The sequence below is a fragment of the Bacillus rossius genome, chromosome 16 (assembly GCF_032445375.1).
Source record: "Bacillus rossius redtenbacheri isolate Brsri chromosome 16, Brsri_v3, whole genome shotgun sequence".
Classification (NCBI taxonomy): Eukaryota; Metazoa; Arthropoda; class Insecta; order Phasmatodea; family Bacillidae; genus Bacillus; species Bacillus rossius.
This window is the reverse complement of record NC_086343.1, coordinates 5,787,982-5,812,195: the sequence shown is the minus strand read 5'-3', so window position 1 is coordinate 5,812,195 and position 24,214 is coordinate 5,787,982. Positions and strand designations below refer to the sequence as shown.

The 24,214-nt window shown below is 46.4% G+C and overlaps 1 protein-coding gene across 7 annotated transcripts in view; it reads right to left on the bottom strand.

Annotated features, from left to right (window-relative positions):
- The window catches only part of LOC134540114 (SLIT-ROBO Rho GTPase-activating protein 1-like), a 188,996-nt gene that overhangs the window by 85,815 nt on the left and 78,967 nt on the right, over positions 1-24,214 (bottom strand). Inside the window, exons 1-2 of one of the 7 annotated variants that reach the window (XM_063382616.1) lie at positions 14,798-15,413; positions 13,440-13,602 (exon numbers count right to left, since the gene is read on the bottom strand). The exons of 3 other annotated variants lie outside the window; for them this stretch is intronic. In XM_063382616.1, coding sequence (XP_063238686.1) covers positions 13,440-13,557 — 118 coding nt within the window. In that variant the 5' untranslated portion in view covers positions 13,558-13,602; positions 14,798-15,413. Of the gene's footprint in view, positions 1-13,439; positions 15,415-24,214 lie in introns of those variants that run through there. 3 more of the 7 variants (XM_063382617.1, XM_063382615.1, XM_063382618.1) reach the window with 3 other exon arrangements.

Sequence of the window (24,214 nt, the reverse complement as noted above, 5' to 3'; positions counted from 1 at the left end):
CTCTCTGCTTCCTACCACGACCTCTGCATGACCTCTCCGCTTCCTTGCTTCCTTCTGCTTCTTTCCGCGTTCTTTCCGCTTCCTACCATGACCTCTGCATGTCCTCTCAGCTTCCTTGCTTCCTTGCTTCCTTCCGCGTTCTCTCCGCTTCCTTCCGCGTCCTCTCCGCTTCCTACCGCGACCTCTGCATGACCTCTCCGCTTCCTTGCTTCTTTCTGCTTCCTTCCGCGTCCTCTCCGCTTCCTACCACGACCTCTGCATGACCTCTCCGCTTCCTTGCTTCCTTTTGCTTCTTTCCGCGTTCTTTCCGCTTCCTACCACGACCTCTGCATGTCCTCTCCGCTTCCTTGCTTCCTTCCGTGCCCTCTCTGCTTCCTACCACGACCTCTGCATGACCTCTCCGCTTCCTTGCTTCCTTCCGTGCCCTCTCCGCTTCCTACCACGACCTCTGCATGTCCTCTCTGCTTCCTTGCTTCCTTCCGTGCCCTCTCCGCTTCCTACCACGACCTCTGCATGTCCTCTCCGCTTCCTTGCTTCCTTCCGCGTCCTCTCCGCTTCCTACCGCGACCTCTGCATTATCTCTCCGCTTCCTTGCTTCCTTCTGCATGACCTCTCCGCTTCCTTGCTTCTTTCTGCTTCCTTCCGCGTCCTCTCCGCTTCCTACCGCGTCCTCCGCATGACCTCACCGCTTCCTTGCTTCCTTCCGTGCCCTCTCCGCTTCCTACCACGACCTCTGCATGACCTCTCCGCTTCCTTGCTTCCTTTTGCTTCTTTCCGCGTTCTTTCCGCTTCCTACCACGACCTCTGCAAAACCCCGCCGCTTCCTTGCTTCCTTCCGTGCCCTCTCTGCTTCCTACCACGACCTCTGCATGACCTCTCCGCTTCCTTGCTTCCTTCCGTGCCCTCTCCGCTTCCTACCACGACCTCTGCATGTCCTCTCTGCTTCCTTGCTTCCTTCCGTGCCCTCTCCGCTTCCTACCACGACCTCTGCATGTCCTCTCTGCTTCCTTGCTTCCTTCCGTGCCCTCTCTGCTTCCTACCACGACCTCTGCATGACCTCTCTGCTTCCTTGCTTCCTTCTGCTTCTTTCCGCGTCCTCTCCGCTTCCTACCGCGACCTCTGTTTGACCTCTCCGCTTCTTTGCTTCCTTCTGCTTCTTTCCGCGTTCTTTCCGCTTCCTACCACGACCTCTGCATGACCTCTCCGCTTCCTTGCTTCCTTCCGCGTTCTCTCCGCTTCCTTCTGCGTCCTCTCCGCTTCCTACCGCGACCTCTGCATTATCTCTCCGCTTCCTTGCTTCCTTCCGTGCCCTCTCTGCTTCCTACCACGACCTCTGCATGTCCTCTCCGCTTCCTTGCTTCCTTCCGCGTTCTCTCCGCTTCCTTCCGCGACCTCTGCATGACCTCTCCGCTTCCTTGCTTCTTTCTGCTTCCTTCCGCGACCTCTGCATGACCTCTCCGCTTCCTTGCTTCTTTCTGCTTCCTTCCGCGACCTCTGCATGACCTCTCCGCTTCCTTGCTTCTTTCTGCATCCTACCACGACCTCTGCATGTCCTCTCCGCTTCCTTGCTTCCTTCCATGCCCTCTCTGCTTCCTACCACGACCTCTGCATGACCTCTCCGCTTCCTTGCTTCCTTCTGCTTCTTTCCGCGTTCTTTCCGCTTCCTACCATGACCTCTGCATGTCCTCTCCGCTTCCTTGCTTCCTTGCTTCCTTCCGCGTTCTCTCCGCTTCCTTCCGCGTCCTCTCCGCTTCCTACCGCGACCTCTGCATGACCTCTCCGCTTCCTTGCTTCTTTCTGCTTCCTTCCGCGTCCTCTCCGCTTCCTACCACGACCTCTGCATGACCTCTCCGCTTCCTTGCTTCCTTTTGCTTCTTTCCGCGTTCTTTCCGCTTCCTACCACGACCTCTGCATGTCCTCTCCGCTTCCTTGCTTCCTTCCGTGCCCTCTCTGCTTCCTACCACGACCTCTGCATGACCTCTCCGCTTCCTTGCTTCCTTCCGTGCCCTCTCCGCTTCCTACCACGACCTCTGCATGTCCTCTCTGCTTCCTTGCTTCCTTCCGTGCCCTCTCCGCTTCCTACCACGACCTCTGCATGTCCTCTCCGCTTCCTTGCTTCCTTCCGCGTCCTCTCCGCTTCCTACCGCGACCTCTGCATTATCTCTCCGCTTCCTTGCTTCCTTCTACATGACCTCTCCGCTTCCTTGCTTCTTTCTGCTTCCTTCCGCGTCCTCTCCGCTTCCTACCGCGTCCTCCGCATGACCTCTCCGCTTCCTTGCTTCCTTCCGTGCCCTCTCCGCTTCCTACCACGACCTCTGCATGACCTCTCCGCTTCCTTGCTTCCTTTTGCTTCTTTCCGCGTTCTTTCCGCTTCCTACCACGACCTCTGCAAAACCCCGCCGCTTCCTTGCTTCCTTCCGTGCCCTCTCTGCTTCCTACCACGACCTCTGCATGACCTCTCCGCTTCCTTGCTTCCTTCCGTGCCCTCTCCGCTTCCTACCACGACCTCTGCATGTCCTCTCTGCTTCCTTGCTTCCTTCCGTGCCCTCTCCGCTTCCTACCACGACCTCTGCATGACCTCTCCGCTTCCTTGCTTCCTTCTGCTTCTTTCCGCGTTCTTTCCGCTTCCTACCACGACCTCTGCATGTCCTCTCCGCTTCCTTGCTTCCTTCCGCGTTCTCTCCGCTTCCTTCTGCGTCCTCTCCGCTTCCTACCGCGACCTCTGCATTATCTCTCCGCTTCCTTGCTTCCTTCCGTGCCCTCTCTGCTTCCTACCACGACCTCTGCATGACCTCTCCGCTTCCTTGCTTCCTTCTGCTTCTTTCCGCGTTCTTTCCGCTTCCTACCACGACCTCTGCATGTCCTCTCCGCTTCCTTGCTTCCTTCCGCGTTCTCTCCGCTTCCTTCCGCGACCTCTGCATGACCTCTCCGCTTCCTTGCTTCTTTCTGCTTCCTTCCGCGACCTCTGCATGACCTCTCCGCTTCCTTGCTTCTTTCTGCTTCCTTCCGCGACCTCTGCATGACCTCTCCGCTTCCTTGCTTCTTTCTGCATCCTACCACGACCTCTGCATGTCCTCTCCGCTTCCTTGCTTCCTTCCATGCCCTCTCTGCTTCCTACCACGACCTCTGCATGACCTCTCCGCTTCCTTGCTTCCTTCTGCTTCTTTCCGCGTTCTTTCCGCTTCCTACCATGACCTCTGCATGTCCTCTCCGCTTCCTTGCTTCCTTGCTTCCTTCCGCGTTCTCTCCGCTTCCTTCCGCGTCCTCTCCGCTTCCTACCGCGACCTCTGCATGACCTCTCCGCTTCCTTGCTTCTTTCTGCTTCCTTCCGCGTCCTCTCCGCTTCCTACCACGACCTCTGCATGACCTCTCCGCTTCCTTGCTTCCTTTTGCTTCTTTCCGCGTTCTTTCCGCTTCCTACCACGACCTCTGCATGTCCTCTCCGCTTCCTTGCTTCCTTCCGTGCCCTCTCTGCTTCCTACCACGACCTCTGCATGACCTCTCCGCTTCCTTGCTTCCTTCCGTGCCCTCTCCGCTTCCTACCACGACCTCTGCATGTCCTCTCTGCTTCCTTGCTTCCTTCCGTGCCCTCTCCGCTTCCTACCACGACCTCTGCATGTCCTCTCCGCTTCCTTGCTTCCTTCCGCGTCCTCTCCGCTTCCTACCGCGACCTCTGCATTATCTCTCCGCTTCCTTGCTTCCTTCTGCATGACCTCTCCGCTTCCTTGCTTCTTTCTGCTTCCTTCCGCGTCCTCTCCGCTTCCTACCGCGTCCTCCGCATGACCTCTCCGCTTCCTTGCTTCCTTCCGTGCCCTCTCCGCTTCCTACCACGACCTCTGCATGACCTCTCCGCTTCCTTGCTTCCTTTTGCTTCTTTCCGCGTTCTTTCCGCTTCCTACCACGACCTCTGCAAAACCCCGCCGCTTCCTTGCTTCCTTCCGTGCCCTCTCTGCTTCCTACCACGACCTCTGCATGACCTCTCCGCTTCCTTGCTTCCTTCCGTGCCCTCTCCGCTTCCTACCACGACCTCTGCATGTCCTCTCTGCTTCCTTGCTTCCTTCCGTGCCCTCTCCGCTTCCTACCACGACCTCTGCATGTCCTCTCCGCTTCCTTGCTTCCTTCCGTGCCCTCTCTGCTTCCTACCACGACCTCTGCATGACCTCTCTGCTTCCTTGCTTCCTTCTGCTTCTTTCCGCGTCCTCTCCGCTTCCTACCGCGACCTCTGTTTGACCTCTCCGCTTCTTTGCTTCCTTCTGCTTCTTTCCGCGTTCTTTCCGCTTCCTACCACGACCTCTGCATGACCTCTCCGCTTCCTTGCTTCCTTGCTTCCTTATGCTTCCTTCCGCGTCCTCTTCGCTACTTTCGCTTCCTTTCGCGACCTCTCCGCTACTTTCGCTTCCTTTCGCGACCTCTCCGCGACTCTACGGAAGGCGGCCACCCTGAGAGGCAGAAACAGGACAGCTGGACAGGCAAGCGGCGCGGCAGGTGCCGGGCGCCGCGCCAAATCAAGGCCTTCTCTCCACCGCCCGCCTCTCTCTCCTTACTGCCACCACACAAACACACTCCTGCCGCGGGCTGTCCGGTCGACAGCTGGCCGCAGGTGGGACTTCCACGGACATTCTAACCCACACTCCCCAATTTCATTGGTTTATAAACAACTAACTGCGTCACTAAATTAAACTCCAATCAATAATTTTGAAAGCATCTTGTGAACGCATTGAATGTTACTGCTATCACTACCTAAATTATATAAATAATTAATGCTAGATGAAACGGGAGCTAATCCGTCGCTTGGGATCTTTGCGGGTTCGTGATTCGACCTTCGTGAGGTATATCCGCGCTCCCTCTCTCTCTCTCTCTCCACCATCTAAGGCCACACTCCTGAACGTTGCCCTTATCGCGGTTATGTTACGAGTCACCGCCTCAACTAAAGTTTTCATTTGGAAAAAAAATAAAGCGTGCCGTAGGAACATGCAACAGTGTAGCACTTACCGTCTGGCATGGCGTCGGTGGATATTTTTCCGTGCGGGGGGGGGGGGGGGAGGGGGTATATATGCGGCGTCGAGAGCCTGCGTGTCCCGGGCCGGTCCAAGGTCACCGCCGAGGTCACCCCCTTGACCCCTCTGAACCCCCCCCCCCTTGACTTCACGGGTAACTGACCTCTCTCCGGCAGGCAGTACCGCGGAGAGGTGAAGAGAAAACAAGAAAGTTTCTGTACGCGAGGAAGTAAAAATAGGGAATTTTAAGTAAATACTGACCTCCCGTTAATTAAGCTTGCGACGAACTTATTGAATAGCATCAAAACGTCAACATAAAGATTAAATATTGTTTTTATGTTACACACTTAGCCTACTTTTGCTGGTGAAACTCACCAAACGAACAGCCATATACCTATAGACAGATTTTATAGCAATTATAGTTGTTGGAACCAATGAGATTTTCGAGTTTTTGAGAACTTTTATTTCGGAGTGCCCCTTCAGGTCAGAGGAACATGCATTTTACAAGATCCAGTGCGGTCTTGACGGTATCTGTATCACAACCAGACCTCTTGAAAAGCCTACCTGTATTCGCTACGCCGCAAATCCATCTTGTTCTGTGATCACCATAATGCAGTTCCCCTTGAATCAGAATCTTGATTCAGAACTCAAATGTGAAGGCAATCATTCCTGCCGCGGCTACATTGGCCACCTACGGATAGGGGATATCTACTGTCGCAGCTACACTGGCCAACTAGGGATGGGGGTTATCTACTGTCGCGGCGGCGGGAGTGTCCTAGTGTGTGGTCGCGACTGTAACCACCTCTTACGCGCCATTTTGATTTTTTTTTTCGTTATTACTTTTATATAAGGTATATTTGTAAAAAAAAATGTAACTGGAAAGTCCTTGCATTTGTCGTTCTACCACAAATGTTTGCCAAACAGATATTCACTTGGCGTGAGCAGACAAAGTTCTTATCATCAGCACCTGCGCGACTTTTTTACATCCATGATATTACGATAAGTGAACACCTCACGAGAGTGAAAAAAAATTATTAATAGCCCTTAAAAAAATTAAAAAGCAACGAAGACCGTTGGAGTGATCCTCCGCCGCCCATTATTCTAACAGTGGCGGCCCGCGTCTACAGAATCCGTCAAAACCCGTCTGGCGGGGGCGACGGGGCTATTCCTCACGGGCCTCTTTGCGCGGGCAGCGACCCCCCCTGGGACGTCTGGTCCATTAGCACTCGCGACAGTGACCACTTGTGGTGGGGGTGAGGAGGGGGGAGGCCCGACACCCCCTCTCTGAAACCGTGACTGATCGCGAGCCATTACTCCACACGTCACGGCCGTCTGCGGCAGGATAGAGAGAGAAGACAGGGGGTAGGGTCTCCTACCGTGCTCACTACCCCTTTCATTCGCCCGTTCGCGGCCGCGTTTCATAACCACACGTACATTTCCCAAATTTAAAGGATGAATATATATATATATATATATATGTCAAGACTAATATGGCATCTATATTTTCCCGTCCCTCCTCCACAATTCCGAGACCCTTATCGCAAACGATAATAATACGTGATGTTATAAGAAAACATTCATGAAAACTTGCATACTTTTTTAATTTTCAAATATTATTTACAGTTTTTTTCAAATTTAATTTAAATAATTTGTTTAAATATAACCACGAAAAATTAGTTATAGAAATAAACAAATCAAATCAATAAATTGTTAATTTGAAATGACGAAATTGGACAAATAAATCAATTTTTTTAATTTGCTTCTTTTAAAAAGCCCGCATTAACATGTGTTTGATATTATAAAAGATTTTCTCGCACGGTGGTTGGCCGGTTCTTGCACGCTCGACTCCAGGCGGAACGTGACAATGAGTCATACTTTTTTCCGTGCGTGCAGCCGACGGTTCGTCGATTTATAAGACGTTTATCACGTCAAAAAAAAATCATTCCCACGAACAGAAGTAAGGAATGTGAAAGCGAGAAGCAGGCAGAGGTTCTGCCCTGTCCCCAGCGCGAATTGGCGGCGGTGGTGGTGGTGGTGGTGGTGGTGGTGGTGGTGGTGGTGGTGGTGGTGGTGGTGGTGGTGGTGGTCAACCAAGGGTCGTTACCACAACGCCGAAATACCACAACGCAAAAATACCACAACGCAAAAATACCACAACGCAAAAATACCACAACGCAAAAATACCACAACGCAAAAATACCACAACGCAAAAATACCACAACGCAAAAATACCACAACGCAAAAATACCACAACGCAAAAATACCACAACGCAAAAATACCACAACGCAAAAATACCACAACGCAAAAATACCACAACGCAAAAATACCACAACGCAAAAATACCACAACGCCGAAATACCACAACGCCGAAATACCACAACGCCGAACGTACAATAACGCCGAGTGCCAAATTGACCGCAACGTCGACAGCTAGAAAACTGCTGTGTACCACAACGCAGAAATACAGTAGCGCCGAAAAATGTTGCTGCGGGGAGGGGGGGCCACAGGAGCAAAATGAAAAACAACTGAATGAATTTGTGTGTGTTTCTTAAATGTATCTTAACGCCGAAATACCACAACCTAACCTAGGCTGGCCTGACCTAACCTGACCTAACCTAACCTAACCTAACCCAACCTAACCCAACCCAACCTAACCTAACCTAACCTTTGTGGCAGTCCTGCAATGACATTTTTCGGGGTTAATGTATTTCGGCGTTGAGATAATTCGGCGTTGTGGTACACAGCAGTTTTCTAGCTGTCGGCGTTGTAGTCAATTTGGCATTCGGCGTTATGGTTTTCGGCGTTATTGTACGTTCGGCGTTGTGGTGCGTCCATGTCAACAAACGGCGCGGTGGACGGCGGACAGACGGGTCGCGGGGCGTCTGCTGGCGTCGCGCCAGGGCGTCGCGGCGCCGGGCGAGGTATTTCGGTGCCTGTGTTCCCAAGGGCTCTTCCCGCGGGCTGTGCGCGCGCTGGCCTCAGCGACACGGGTCAGCGTGACCGGATAGCGAGCTTCCTGATGCCGCGTACTCACCCACCCTTCATTAAAAAAATTGGTAGTCTGTAAAGTCGGTTTACGGACGATAGTTCAACGTGACAACGTCATAACAAAACATTTGATGAAACGATTGCATACTTTTATGAATAAAATAGAATCATTTTTATTGAATCATCACTATTTTGCATGGATACAAAGAATGAGTGAAATGAAATCTACAATTTAATTGATTTAATTTACTTTTATTTGCACTCATTAATTCAAATATGTTTATTACTTTAACGAACAGATTATTTTAACTGTAACTTTTATACATGTTTGCTATTTAACTTCTTCCAATCTGTGTTATTCTGTTAAGGATAGGACGATGATAGGAAAAGTAGGAAACGAATGGGAGTGTTTCAAGTTTAATGTGCCTCGAAAAAAGTCAAATCGATGGTTGTTCCAATCGAGTGGAAGAGAGAGAGAGATAGATGCGGCGCAAGCGTACAATGAGTGTAACGGGACAATGAGTCATCCGAATAAATGAACGAGACAAATTCGGACGGAACCACGCCCTCAACAATTAAATCTTGCTAATAATCAACGCGTCGTCGTCCAACATAGCATTTTCCTTCAGCATTAAGTCGGCGGAGCTTGTTCAGAGCTCTGAACCTTCAGGAAAAGCGAGCGAGCAGATCGTGGGTTTGTACTCTGAAGAAATGACCCGCCGTTATTACAGGCGAGCGCAATGCCGTCGCGTGGTCTCCTAACGGGCCGTTGTTAATTGCACGAGGCGTCCACGCCGGGGCTTGAAAGATGTCAGACACGTGAGGGGAAACTCCAGCGCAACTTCACGAGCATCGGCGGGAAGACTTCGTGCGAGCTTTCACCACTCACCGCCAGGGGCGCTCCAGGTCAGGACAACCCGCGCCGCCACGTTTTCACAAGTGTTTATTCACGTGACAACGTCTAATAAATCGATGAACGCCGGCTGCACGCACGAAAAAAAGTGTCCCGTTACGCACATTGTTCCGTTACGCGGTGTCCCGTTACGCTCATTCTACGCTTGCGCCGCATCATCTCTCTTCCACTCAACTGTTCATAAAGTGAAGTGAAAAGTTAATGTGGTTTCATTGCTTATTACAACAATAATTTCGGCAATAAATGTTTATTATTCTTGTATTTTAAAAATATGATTACTAGTATAAAATCAAGTATTTTATTATTTTATTATTAAAATAAAAATGATTCAATTTTATTCATAAAAGTATGCAATCATTTCATCAATGTTTTGTTATGACGTTGTCACGTTAAACTATCGTCCGTAGACCGACTTTACAGACAACCAATTTTTTTTGTTTGGTTTCGAGTTAAAAAAAAATACGGACATTAACGGGGAAAAATTAAAATTTTTTATCATCTTGTACTTTTATTTGCTGGTCAATACCTATTTTAATTCATGATTTCGTTTTAGAAAAAACAATATTTCAAAATTTTTAATGTCACGTATAAAGACGCGATTCTACCGGGGGGGGGGGGGGGGATATTGCAAAGCAATTATAAAACCGACCAGAGGAAAGAATATCAAAATGCCCTGAAATAAATTACGAAACAGGTTACAAGTTGTGTAAATAATGTGGTTCGGGAGTGCCATTTTTTTTTTTTTTCCAAAATTTCCGGGAGAGTGTGTCCATGAAAGTAAACAGCCCACGGTCGCTACTGCTTATCGCCCGTCGCCAGAATCACGGGTCGTGAACACGCCTTCGCTCTTCGGACGCGATCATAAGTTTCGTGTTGCCTTTCACAACCTTGTATCTGTATACCACATGATTTTATGCTTCTAACATATGCTAGGACTGACATTAAGCATCTAAAAAAACCATTAAATATAGACTGTTTTAAGTAGACAGCACATTTTATTCACAAATAAATGTTTTGTTTCACGAACTCGTGAAATCACGTTCGAGCTAATTTTGGGAACGGGCCCGAACCAGGCGTCGCGCAGACGTGAAACTCGCGAGTTAAAAATAAACGCGAACGGGAAGGGTGCAAGGGTGGAAGGAGGTCGGAGTTCTGGGACGCCCTGTGGAGTCGCAGGCGGTACGAGACTACTGCTTCCTGTCTGGGGAAGCCTTCTTTTCACAGACGAGAGAGCCGAACGCCCGATCGTGCATCTTCGGGGTTTTTATTTTTTTTTCATTGTAACTCATGATAACTAATGGTCAATTAGGTTAGGTTAGCTACATTATAAATACTTTAAAACTTTGTGGACGGTTGATTTGGTTAGGATAGCTACATTAAAGATACTCTGAAATCATGTAAACGGTTTCCTAGCGCTGGATAGCTACATATTAAAAAGGTTATTTGCCAAGAAACCATAAAATGATTTTACAGTACTTTTAATATAGCTACACTTACCTAATATAACCAACCATCCACAATGTTTTTAAGTATTTATAATGTAGCTAACCTATCCTAATCGACCGCAAAATTTAATGCCACGCCGGTTTATACAATGAGATAGAACGGGGGAAAAAAAAAGCTAGCAAGAACTTCGGGTGTGGCTCTCTCGTCTGTGAAAATAAGGCTTCCCTCCTGTCTGAAGGTGTTTCATTCCCCCGCCGACAGCAGCGACCGGGAGCGACATCTTCCTCAGCCGTTTCAGACGACACTCACCAAACTTCCGAGATTTTCAAAATTACGTATAATCTACCTTTTTTTTTTTCTCTCGCCATTACATTTATTAAGTGCTAGTCCTCTGAATTCTGATCGGGAAAAAAGATTTTTCATTTGTCGTTCTGTCCCCAAATATCTTCAAACCGATTAATTCACCAAGTGTAACATAGTGGGCGTAGGTACTACAAAAATCGGCCGAGTGTTCGTAACAATCACCACTCGCGCAACTTTGTAAAGCTAGGAAAGAAGTGGCTAACGCAATGCGGGAAAAATCTTTCTTTCTCGACAACAGGAAAGACTTTTTAGAGGTTGTAATCTTTTCTCCCGCCCACCTACCCCCCCCCCCCCCCCGGGCCATCCAAAAAATAATTTACTCCTGCGTTCTGTCCTGCTCGCAAATAACGTCTTGTAAACATAAGGCGACAAAACTTGTTCCCAAACAAACAAATGAAACGTGAGAACCCTATCGTGATAAAAATTCACAATAAATGGCCCTCACAACGAAGTAAAGCCATATAAAAAATAAAAAAATTATTAACTTCTCGTGAGAGACCGACGAACACAATTAATCCCCACAATGCACTGCAAAAATGAAAGCACGTGCCCGACTCCTGCGCCCTGCGTTTCGTCTGGAGATGGAGTGATTGGTAGGGTAAGAAGGGGGGTGGGTTGCGGCTGTGACCAGATGGTCCTACACCCTCCTCAGCTGCTGTCACCAGGGCCGCAACTAGAGTCTCTGGCACCCGGGGCATGAATGGATTCATGCGCCCCCCCCCCCCTCTTTTTTTGCACATACCACACCAATAAAGCGGGGGGTCCGGGGGCCCTCCCACGGAAAAATGGTGCTATTTAAGCATTTTCCATACCTACATGTAACAGTTTCTGTGCTACTGTACCTTCCATGCATGAACCCACTATGTCCATAAAGTAGTCCGTATAATCACTAGACTTGTTCATTAAATATATATGTTGAGACGTTATATTGTAAATCAGATTAAACATTCCTGGCATTCAAGTTAAAAAAAAAAACTTTTTACCAGTTACCAGTTGTAGTAGGAATTACAATGCAAGCTATTTCGGCGCCCCAAAGCTTTGCGCCCGGGGCGTGTGCCCCGCTTGCTCCCCCCTAGTTGCGGCCCTGGCTGTCACGACACCAGTGGGCGTGTCTTATCGGGGGCCGCCGCTATGAGGCAAGCCCATCATCCTGAGCCAGCAGGAAGTACCTTCCGGGGTGACTAGCCCCGGGTACCGTCGCAGAGGTAGCTTGTTAGCTTCACCCGTTCGGGATTGCTCCCTACTTAGATTACATACTGGTGGCGGGAACCACGCTACTTGCTAACCATGACCACGGTGAGTCGTAGTTACTCCGTCCGTGGGAGGCTGGGCCAAGACTTTTTTGCTCGATGGCGTTCCGGTCTGCGTGGTGACTTGCAGTTGAGGCACCGTCAAACCTCTCGCAGTACGAGGCAAGTCCCGAGCCCCGGGAGTGAGGTTATCTCCAGACACGACCGGGAATCGAACCAAGTAAGCAACTCTTGGATGTCCATCCTGAATACTAACAAAACCCACCAGGTCGGTCGGACATTCCGCTGCAGATGCACAACACTTCCGATGTCGAACTGAGGGACAGGTTGTGTCAGCTGTAACTACGATGGGGACGCACCACAACGCCGAACGTACAATAACGCCGAATGCCAAATTGACTACAACGCCGACAGCTAGAAAACTGCTGTGTGCCACAACGCCGAAATACCACAACGCCGAAAAATGTCATTGCAGGACTGCCACAGACGTTAGGTTAGGTAAGGTTAGCACACAAATTCAATCAGCTGTTTTTCATTTTGCTCCTGTGCCCCCCCCCCCCTCCCCCCCCTCCCCGCAGCAACATTTTCCGGCGTTACTGTATTTCGACGTTGTGGTACACAGCAGTTTTCTAGCTGTCGGCGTTGCGGTCAATTTGGTATTCGGCGTTATGGTATTCGGCGTTATTGTACGTTCGGCGTTGTGGTAACGACCCACTCCGATGGTTGAGTGGTAATTATGCTGGTTACGAATAAATGGTTCAGCCATTTATCAGATGTTTTCCTTTTTTTGTTAGGAACTGTTGAAGCGAAATAAAAAAAAGTGATACGGGACAGGGATACTATTATGAATTTCCTGTCAAAACACATATAACCATGTTTCTAGGATAATTTCAAAAAAAAATTCTAAATAAATTTAGCTTTCAAATTTTAAAATAATTTTAACGCAATAATAATTATAATAATATAATAATTATAACAATTAAAATGATAATTATTATCATTTTAATTCTGTACATTGAAAACTAAATGACTAACTTATTAGTAATATTCCATGGTTTGGCTAAGCGCCTGAAGAGGAGAAAAAAAATACAGAGAGAAGAAACCACGGTAATTACCTAGTCACAACTTACCTACTTGTGTGCCTTTACAAAATGACATTTTTAAAATCCCACCAGATTCTAAAATATTGTAATGTAGCTAACCTAATATATAAAAATCTTTCGCATGATTAGAAAGTAACAATAACTTATTTTCAATCTCGATCAAAACATTTTTGGCCTGAAAAAATTAAATTTTTTTAACAATTAATAAAATAGAAGAATGTTTACAGAATTTCCATAAATATAACAATAATGATTATCGGATTTATTTACTTTCCTGCTAAAGTCGATACTCCAGAAAAATGACCGAGACTAGCATCCTGAGGTTTCGCTAATCGCAGTCGAGATGGCGCGCTACAGCCGCGGGCTCTGGCCACTCACCGCACTGACCGTCCGAGCAGAAGGGCTTCTTCTTCTTGCGGCGCAGGCTGGTCTGGCTGAGCAGCCTGTCCAGGCTGCGCGACCGCTTGCGCAGCCCCGCGCGCTGCCGGTCCGCCATCCGTGTCCGGCACTGTACGTCCCCGCCCGGATTTCGTGTGCGGCACTGTAATTCCCCGCCGAGATTAGTGTCCGGCACTGTACGACCACGCCCAGATTCCGTGTGCGGCACTGTACGACCCCGCTCAGATTCCGTGTGCGGCACTGTACGACCCCGCTCAGATTCCGTGTGCGGCACTGTACGACCCCGCTCAGATTCCGTGTGCGGCACTGTACGACCCCGCTCAGATTCCGTGTGCGGCACTGTACGACCCCGCTCAGATTCCGTGTGCGGCACTGTACGACCCCGCTCAGATTCCGTGTGCGGCACTGTACAAGCTGAGTTTTCGTGTGCGGTACTGTACGATCCCGCCCGGATTCCGTGTCCGGCACTGTACAAGCTCAGTTTCCGTGTGCGGCACTGTACGACCACACCCAGACCGTGTCCGGCACTGTACAAGTTGAGTTTTCGTGTGCGGCACTGTACGACCACGCCCGGATACCGTGTCAGGCACTGTACAAGCTGAGTTTTCGTGTGCGGTACTGTACGATCCCGCCCGGATTCCGTGTCCGGCACTGTACAAGCTCAGTTTCCGTGTGCGGCACTGTACGACCACACCCAGATTCCGTGTCCAGCACTGTACAAGTTGAGTTTTCGTGTGCGGCACTGTACGACCACGCCCGGATACCGTGTCAGGCACTGTACAAGCTGAGTTTTCGTGTGCGGTACTGTACGATCCCGCCCGGATTCCGTGTCCGGCACTGTACAAGCTGAGTTTTCGTGTGCGGCACTGTACGACCACACCCAGATTCCGTGTCCGGCACTGTACAAGTTGAGTTTTCGTGTGCGGCACTGTACGACCACGCCCGGATACCGTGTCAGGCACTGTACAAGCTGAGTTTTCGTGTGCGGTACTGTACGATCCCACCCGGATTCCGTGTCCGGCACTGTACAAGCTGAGTTTTCGTGTGCGGCACTGTACGACCACACCCAGATTCCGTGTCCGGCACTGTACGACCACGCCCAGATTCCGTGTCCGGCACTGTACGACCACGCCCAGTTTTCGTGCGCGGTACTGTACGACCACGCCCAGATTCCGTGTCCGGCACTGTACTAACCGCGCCCAGTTTTCGTGTGCGGTACTGTACCTGAATGTTGGCCCGGCACTCCCCCCAAGTCAACGAGGCGTGCGCGCGGCAGGAGCGACCGACACACAAAAACGACACGAGCGAAACGAAACCCAACGTACAGACACACGTACCTGCCCTGTTGTCTCGCGGGGGAAAATAAAAATGGAAAGGCAGCTGCTACCGCGAGGCACCGCCGCGCTGACACCTCCAAGGCGCCGCGGCCCGGCTGCTATCGGCGCCGTCCAAGGTCGCCATTCCGCGCAACAGCGCGCCAAGACTTGTTTATCAACACAAAATGGCACCCGTTATCTCCCCCGGGAAGGGAGGGGGGGTTGGCCGTGCGCGCGTACGTGGCTTCGCGAAAAAAAAATAATGTCGCCGTGGGACGACACGTGAAGACTTCTTTTCTTCTTTGTTCCTCTACGACTCACTTTCACGCGACGAAAAAAAAAAAAAAAAAACACGCGCGCGTCGGCGTCGAAGAGTATGGCTGCGAGGTCGTTCTCCCCTTGCGATCAGCTGCTCGAAGACAAAAAAAAAAGACGGGTGACGTCAGGGTTCGGCCAACCGAAAGCCCGGACACACGACGCTCACGTGAAAAAAAGACACACGGCTCTCTCTCTCTCTCTCTCTTTCTCTGTCCAGAAGACAGACAGACGCGCGCAGCACACGACTATACAACCGTCGCCGAGCGAGGCGCGCAGCAGACTGGACTAGCCGCTCGTCCCAAGGCCAGGTCGGCGCAGAGCGCGCGCACACACCTGACTTGGCCCAACGTCCCGCGTGATAAGTGAATACCGAGGAAACTCGTTTCTCCCGCCTCGGCCGGAGAGAGACAGAGAGACAGAGAGAGACAGAGAGAGACAGAGAGACAGAGAGACAGAGAGACAGAGAGACAGAGAGACAGACAGAGAGAGAGAGACAGAGACAGAGACAGAGAGAGAGAGAGACAGAGAGAGAGAGACAGAGAGAGAGAGAGAGAGACAGAGAGAGAGACAGAGAGAGAGACAGAGAGAGAGAGACAGACAGAGACAGAGACAGAGACAGAGAGAGAGAGAGAGAGAGAGAGAGAACTGGCTACACCAACCCCCCACCACCGCAACGGGACATCACGAGTAACCGCCAGCCACTCTCCTCTCTCGCTAAGAAGGAGCCGGCTGGGGGAAGCCTTCTTTCCACAAACGAGAGAGCCAAAAGCCCGATCGTGCATCTTCGGGTTTTTGTTTTTTTTTTGTTCATTGTAAATAAATATGGCGGTGTTGATAAAAGGATACTAAAGGTCAATTATCTTAGGTTAGCTACATTATAAATACTTTAAAACATTGTGAACGGTTGATTTGGTTAGGACGGCTACATTAAAGATACGGAAAAATGAACTTCGGGAAACTTCGGGTGTGGCTCTGTGAAATGAAGGCTTCCCAGCCGGGCTGCACGCCTCATGCGCCAAGAGACAAGCTCAACAAACAAACCTGGAGGGACATCTCACCCATCTTCACGGGGGAATCAACGCCCCATCTTTCATTTTTTTTTTTTAAGTGAAAACTTCTTTAGACGCGTTGAGCGATTATTGGTAGGGGCCGTCACCGACATGCTAGTGACGTGTTGCGCCAGACTGGCTAATCGCAGCGGCCTGTGTACATGTACACGCATATATACACTAAATCATTGTATATACCCGACTGTATCATGTGCGTGTTGGACTCTTTTTTTTTTGATGGGTAAAATCTTTGGAGTTCGCGTCACCGAAATGCTGTAGTAGCAGTAAGTGAAGTTAACTTGACCACGTGAATACATAACCTAGGTCTGACATCACTGGTAAGTCATGGCTAGGTAATGAATTTTTACGTAATTTTTACAATACCACTGACATCTGTTGTGACTAAAAAATGATGAACGGATAAATGATATCATGCTGACATCGTACTGATATAATACCAAAATCACTTTCTTACGTACATTTGACGTAGAAATGTCATATTACACATTTAAAAACAAAGTTTTAAATTTCAATTCTGTTGACAGTCCCCATGACTGGCTATTTTTTTTTTACATCTTTTTGCTGAATATTCATCCCAATTTTTTGTCAATCATACCTTTTTTTTTGTAAAGAATTCCGCGATCTACAAACTTTTGTCTGATCCATATTTTACGGTAGCTCTCGTCGTTTCAGAGATGAACGCAAAAAAAAAACATACATTTGGTGACCTTTGACCTCGAATAAAAAAAACAACGCACAAACAGGATTGATGCGGACTTTTTGACACACAATTCGTAATGTCGTATTCAAGACCTGTGCAAAAAAACAGCTTGTTGGGAATCGACGCGAACTCGAGTGTATTTCGTTTGCAAATTTAATTTAAATATTTTTTTTAATATATAATCACGAACAATTAGTTATAGAAATAAACTGAAATCAAATCAATGTCAAATTAATTTTTAAATGACGAATTGGACAAATAAATCAAATTTTTTAAATTGCTGCTTTTAAAAAAGCCCGCCTTAACCTGTTTGATATTATAGAAGATTTTCTCGCACGGTGGTCGGCCGGTTCTTGCACGCTCGGCTCAGGCGGAACGTGACAATGAGTCATGTTTTTTTTCGTGCGTGCAGCCGGCGTTCGTCGGTTTATAAGACGTTATCACGTCAAAAAAAATCCTTATGTAGCCAAGTTGGTGTGATTTTCTTGTTGTCTCCGCTTGGTTCAGATCTTGAAAGGGATGGTCTAGACCCGAGGGGGGGAGGCAACACTGAAAAAACTTTTTGTATATTTTACAAGGAAAATCCTTGGAAACCCTGTTGCCAAAGATATTACTTGTAAAACTACAAGGCAGAGCTTGTACCATGTGCGATTTTGCAAGGCTCTGCCTTGTAGTTTTGCAAGAAATATCCTTGGCAACATGGTTTCCAAGAATTTCCCTTGTAAAAGCACAATTTTTTTTTTTTTTTTTTTTTTTTTAGAGTGAATGCTCAAGAGGTCAGGAAAGAAAGGCCCAACGCGCGTCGTCGGCGGGAAAGCGATCTCGAACCGGCGGAGATAATCGAGAGTGGCGTTGACGAGTAATCGAGAGTCAACATGGGTAAGCGAGAGCGGCAGAGAAGCTGTTCCATTTTCACTTCATCATTTCCTAATTCTGGAGTCGAGCGATTAAAAAACATTAGGCACGGTACGACCAAAGTAGTCTACCAAATGGTAATTTCCCTGGCGACACTATTCAGCTGCAGTCAGTACATTTCGTCTCATCGATAACCACGAGTGATATATAACTTATATTTGCGAGTAATTTGTTTACTTAGTCTGTATCGTATTTTGAAAGTTTTTAAGTGATGGACCGAGTGTAGAAAGTCACGCATTTGTTAAAAACTTGAGCGTCTTTTTATGTCATACTAATATTTTCATGTCATACTAATATTTTCAACAGATATTTACTAACAGAACACATGCAAGATAGGTAGTGTTAAACTAAAAAAAATAGTTCTAATTTAATAGTATTAATTAGAAGAAAAAAATTATGCTTTGATGAGAACCCACCTTAACTTCGCCACGTAAATTTAAGTCGATTGAAGAAATAAACGTTAAATTAAAATATATAATGGAAGTATACCCGTGTCAATACCGCTTAAAGACGTGATTTATGAACATTAACACATTCTCTGGCAGTTCACTTTCACTAACACGAGTCAAGTTTCATCGCGACTATTGTACACAGCATTTGCGCCGACTTTAAGGTGATAGAAAGTTGATTATAATGTCCTTATCAGCTGCTTTCTTAGTGCAAAATAAATTTTTCTTTTTGAGGTGAAAAGATGGTTCTTATTGATAAAGGCGAATTTAGCGTCATTTATTCTGTTTACTACCTCTTTTCTGTTAGGCCCACCAGTGGCAGTTTTGCTGCATTGTACAGCCTTAAACCATCTTTTGTCCCAAACATGCTTTACACACACTGCGAGGCAGAAAGTAAAAAATTGACCTCTTGTCGGCGACGTAAATTTTTTAGTGCACTCTAAATAAATGGTTTGGGTCAAACTTATCGATTTTCGGATATTTTCGATTTATTATAGTTCAGTTTGTCCTTTACATGTTGTAATCGATTACAAAACTTTTGTGTCGTACCTGATTATTTCGTAAATTTAAAAGATAAATATTCTGTGTTGTTTTGAATTTTTAAGTGTGGGTTTTTTTCTCAAAACGACCATTTTCATTTTATAAAATTCAAATGCCCGTAACTTAAAACAAAACAAAAAAATCATAGCCATGAATTTAAAAACAATTTTTTTTTCCCTTCAGATTTTAGAGCTTAGTTCAAAAAGATAAATAACTACAAACCGGAAATTGCCGACGAGAGGTCCAGTTTTGCTTTCCGTCTCACATATATAGTATATATATAAACAAATCAAAGGGTTCGCCGTTGACATACAGCATCCTGCTACTGGGACGAAAAAAATTAAAATGTACTTCAACCAGAGTTACAGATGTCAACAGAATTAACGACAGTTAAAAATGGCAAAATTGGAAAGAACAGATCCATTACTGCGAGTGCCATGATGGCGCCACTTTCTACACGCTAGAATAAAGTTACGAATAAATGGTAACCAAACCCCAAGACTGAAAGGGCAGCCAGAGTAACGAGTAGGTTAGCAAAGCGATGACAGGTTTGGGGGGGGGGGGGGGGCGAATCAAGCATGGGTGACTCCAAGGAGGCTTTTCAGGTGAGAGGATATCTACAAAAATAAAAAAGGATACAGTTGCAAAAATCTTCAATTTGTTAATTTCCTCAGCCTCATCTTGTACATGTTTGCACCCAGACGGAGCAGGCCATGTTTGCACCCAGACGGAGCAGGCCATTTTCACGACCTCCTTATAAATAGGTTCTGTTTGATTCAGCAAAGTCATAAGAAAGAACACCATATACAGTCAAAAACCGCTGAACCAACCGGAGCCGATACCTGTTCGAATTGCAACACAGCATGAAGTAAAATCACATCTTTGCAAGCATTAAGTTTTAACGTAACCACAGCCTATGATACTATTTTTGAAGGTGCGAAATCATTAAACATGAGAATATTTTGGTCAATAACCTCAAATATTTTTTTTTATATTTAATACAATACGTAACATGGTTTTTGTTAGTAGTAAAACTTGGATGTTGAATTGGTAGAGGACTCCATTAGTAATTTATCAGTATGTAAGTATGTAATTTCATGTTTTATTCCTAGATATAATGTAGATAAATGTAGAAGGCTTACAGGGTTTGACTGCACCAAACAGAAGTCAAAAAACTGAAGAAGAAAAAAAAGGTTGTCTATAAAGTCGGTTTACGGACGATAGTTTAACGTGACGTCATAACAAAACATTGATGAAATGATTGCATACTTTTATGAATAAAACTGAATCATTTTTATTGAATTATCACTATTTTGTATGGATACAAAGAAGGAGTGAAATGAAATCTACAATTTAATTGATAAATTTACTTTTATTTACACTCACTAATTCAAATATGTTTATTACTTTAACGAAGAGATTAATTTAACTATAACTTTTATACATGTTTAGTATTTAACTACTTCCAATCTGTGTTATTCTGTTAAGGATAGGACGATGATAGGAAAAGTAGGAAACGAAGTCAAATCGATGGTTGTTCCAATCGAGTGGACGAGAGATAGATGCGGCGCAAGCGTACAGTGAGTGTAACGGGACAATGTGCGTAACGGGACACTTTTTCGTGCGTGCAGCCGGCGTTCATCGATTTATTAGACGTTGTCACGTCAAAAAAAAAAAAACTTTCCAGCCCGAACCGTTTCGGATGAGTCTCATTTCGCAACGAGCTATGTCGGCGCCAGCAGTGTAGTGCAGGACTCGTGTACACTCGGGAGGACTCGGGAGGACTCGTGGACACTCGGCAGGAAGGTGTGGCCGGCAGGTGGTGGTAGCGGGCAGGTGTCGCCCGCCTGAACACCTGTCTCCCGCCGCCTTCGAGCCTCGCTCTCCCAATCTCTGCACCCGGCCAGCAGTAGCCACGTCAACACACACACACACACACACTTGTTCCAGCTGACCAGACACTTTCCCCGACATTCACCCTCCTGACAGCTCCGTGCCCATCACTGCGTACCCAGTTCACATCCCAGTATTACAACTCTACAGTCTCTAAACCACATTTATTGACGTGACAACGTCTAATAAATCGATGAACGCCGGCTGCACGCACGAAAAAGTGTCCCGTTACACACATTGTCCCGTTACGCGGTGTCCCGTTACGCTCATTGTACGCTTGCGCCGCATCTATCTCTCGTCCACTCGATTGGAACAACCATCGATTCGACTTTTTCGAGGCACACTAAACTTGAAACACTCCCATTCGTTTCCTACTTTTCCTATCATCGTCCCATCCTTAGCAGAATAACACAGATTGGAAGAAGTTAAATAGCAAACATGTATAAAAGTTATAGTTAAAATAATCTCTTCGTTAAAGTAATAAACATATTTAATTAATGAGTGCAAATAAAAGTAAATTTAGCAATTAAATTGTAGATTTCATTTCACTCCTTCTTTGTATCCATACAAAATAGTGATAATTCAATAAAAATGATTCAATTTTATTCATAAAAGTAAGCAAACAATTCATCAATGTTTTTGTTATGACGTTTTCACGTTAAACTATCGTCCGTAAACCGACTTTACAGACAACCAATTTTGGTTAAAGGTATTTCATTGACTCAAAGTCCTTCACATGTTAACTTTGGCCCAATCAAAGAAGCAGAAAAAGGTAAACATTATATATTCCCGAGTTTGCAGATGATTGTGGATTGCGGTGCATTCAAAAGAGGTAAATTGAAAAAACAGAATTTTTCCCGTCCATACTAATTTGTAAAACGAGTGTACCCAACTCATTGTAGGCCTGTACGGCGATTATCGGTGACTTTTTTGGTTTCAGTTCAGTTTCGCATTACGAACACATTCAACTGCTTAACAGGTTTTTAATATTTCAAGTAAAATACAATAAGTTACGTTTTCAAGGAACAACGTTCCTAAAGTTTTATACAAATTTTCAAAATCAAGTATATTATAGCTAATCATATCTCCCGGTCCTTCTGTATCTTGTTGCAAACACACATTTACTATTAGGGCTCTAGTCTAAGCGCCGTGAGGAAATACAGAAAATTATTTTATTTCTCGCGGGCTACTACACCTAACATGACAGCCAGACCAGTTCACAAGTGTTGACATCCAATATACCTACAATAAATCCTCACAATTTCGTGAATAATTATATAATTATAAAATAGTAACTTAGAGACATATCGAAACGTACTTATTACCTTCGGACAACTATAAGTAAATCGCAATTATATTAGCAGGGATAAGAAATAATGATAAAAAAAAACTGAAAATGTCAGCGTCAAATACGAACCTTAGTAGCTATTAATCCAACTATCAGCATTCAGAGTGAAGATTTTCCAGAATATAATACATAATTATTTTATTGAATGGCTGACTGTACAGCCAAAATATAGTTAGACAGCGAACTAAATTAGTTTTTAAAATATCAAACTATTTTCTTTACCTTATATGTCACAAACGCTTTTAATTCACTTGCTAGTTATTTATTTAGTTAATATCGTACTATAGACATGTTTAAAGTGTTAATTTTCAATATTGTTTTTATTAAGGATAGCTTCAACAGTGGGTATAGAACTTTTTTTTCAGAGGAAAAATTAAAAATTGAACATGTGAATTCAAAAACTCACCTTGAAGCTCCCAAAATTTTTCCCGAATTCGATGGGACCATACTATGACCCTACTTCCCCCCCCCCCCCAACTTACATCTCTGGCCAGCCAAGTTGTGTGTGTTTGGTTTTTATTATCTTCTATGCTTTAAAAAAAAATCGTGGGGTTAGAAAGAATTCGATGTATAAATAATTCAATAAAATATATTTATGGTTCAGCAGTGACGTAACTCTTTAAAGATTTCCTTATCCAAGACTGCGTAATTGCAGTTGAAATATTTCCGAGGTGCAGGATAAATCCCATCTTTCCTCCCCCCCCCCCCACCCCCCCCCCCCCCCCCCCGCTACTTTATTTCGACACCGCCCTTACGGTATTCGCTTCTCACCGCGACGATGCTCAGCTGAGAGAGCGGCGGGAAGCGCAACCCAGGACAGACTTGTTTGCCAATACCGCCGCTGTGTCCCGGTGGCGACACTGTCTCCCGGAAGCGACGGGGGCATTCCCCGCAGTGGCGCCGCGTGGCGGGCGCAAAGCTAACCACCGCGACCGGCACACGCAGTGCTGCTCAGACTTGGGTACACGCTGGCTGGCAGCCTCAGCAGTACTGATAAAGTCTTAAGGCCGGTCCACACGCAACGTTTTCAGCAACGATTTACCTGCGCAGGTCACATCGTTGTAGACAAGACGTAGCGTGTGGACAGGAAAACTGCGCAGTTTTGTGAACTGCGCGGAGACGGAACACGGAGAAGGAAAACTGTGGCCAAGAGCATTTATGTCCGCGCAGTTTAGTCGACCTGCACAGACTTGTTGTAGCGTGTGGACACTTCCTCCGTCTTCTCCGTACACGGGGCTCAGTTCTCCCTCGGTATTTGTGCCGGAACAGTGTAATATGTTCAACGATGACCGATCTGCGACAGTGTTCACGTGAATTTCTAACAGAGTTAATTGGTGTGTACAAGTCCTTTCCGTGTTTGTAGAGGGTCAAATCAAAAGAATATAGGGGTAGGGACAAAAAAAGTCAAGCGTATGAAGCACTTCTGCAAAAATACACAGAGGTTTTGCCTGCGCAATCAAAACTGTGTACAAAACGTTGCGTGTGGACCGGCCTTTAGGGCTCAGGACACAGCCAACTGTCCGGTCAGCTGAGCTAGGTAGAGGGGCTGAGGCGGTGACTATGCTGGGTTGGTGGCCCCAGCCGCTGGTCATTGCCGAAGCTGTAATACCCTCCCGATCAAACAACAGGGAGGGATCCCTAATAGTTATGTGTTATGAAAGCTCTGGAATGTTCTAAAAGAGAACAGGAAGATACTCCCACCCTACCCTATTAGGGCGCATATGTGGGAGGGGAACGTGAGGTTATTTTCTGATGTGCCATTGAACAGAAAATCCTGAAAGTTACCCTTTCCGAGGGGATACATTTCCAGTGCATATTTGCACTAAAACCTGAACATTTTAAGAAATCGGAAAGGGTAGGTTTCTAGTTTCTATCCAGGTACACTACCGCCACCATAAGTATGAAAGGTACCCTTTCCGAGGGGATACAATTCTGTCGTCCCTACAAGCATTGGCGTAGCTGTGTTTATAAAGTTGGGGGGGGGGGGACAAATAATGATTTTGATGTCATGTAAACCCATTCCCCTCTCACTAAGACGGGGTGTCCGGGGGTCCTCCACCGAAATAGCGCTTTTTAAGCAGTTTTTGTATCTAACCATCGGATACATCGATGTTAAAATTATTATTGTTTCCTTAAGATAAAATTTGATGAGTGAAGAAATTACAAATAAAGTTGGGCAGAATAATATTAAAAATAAAAATATCA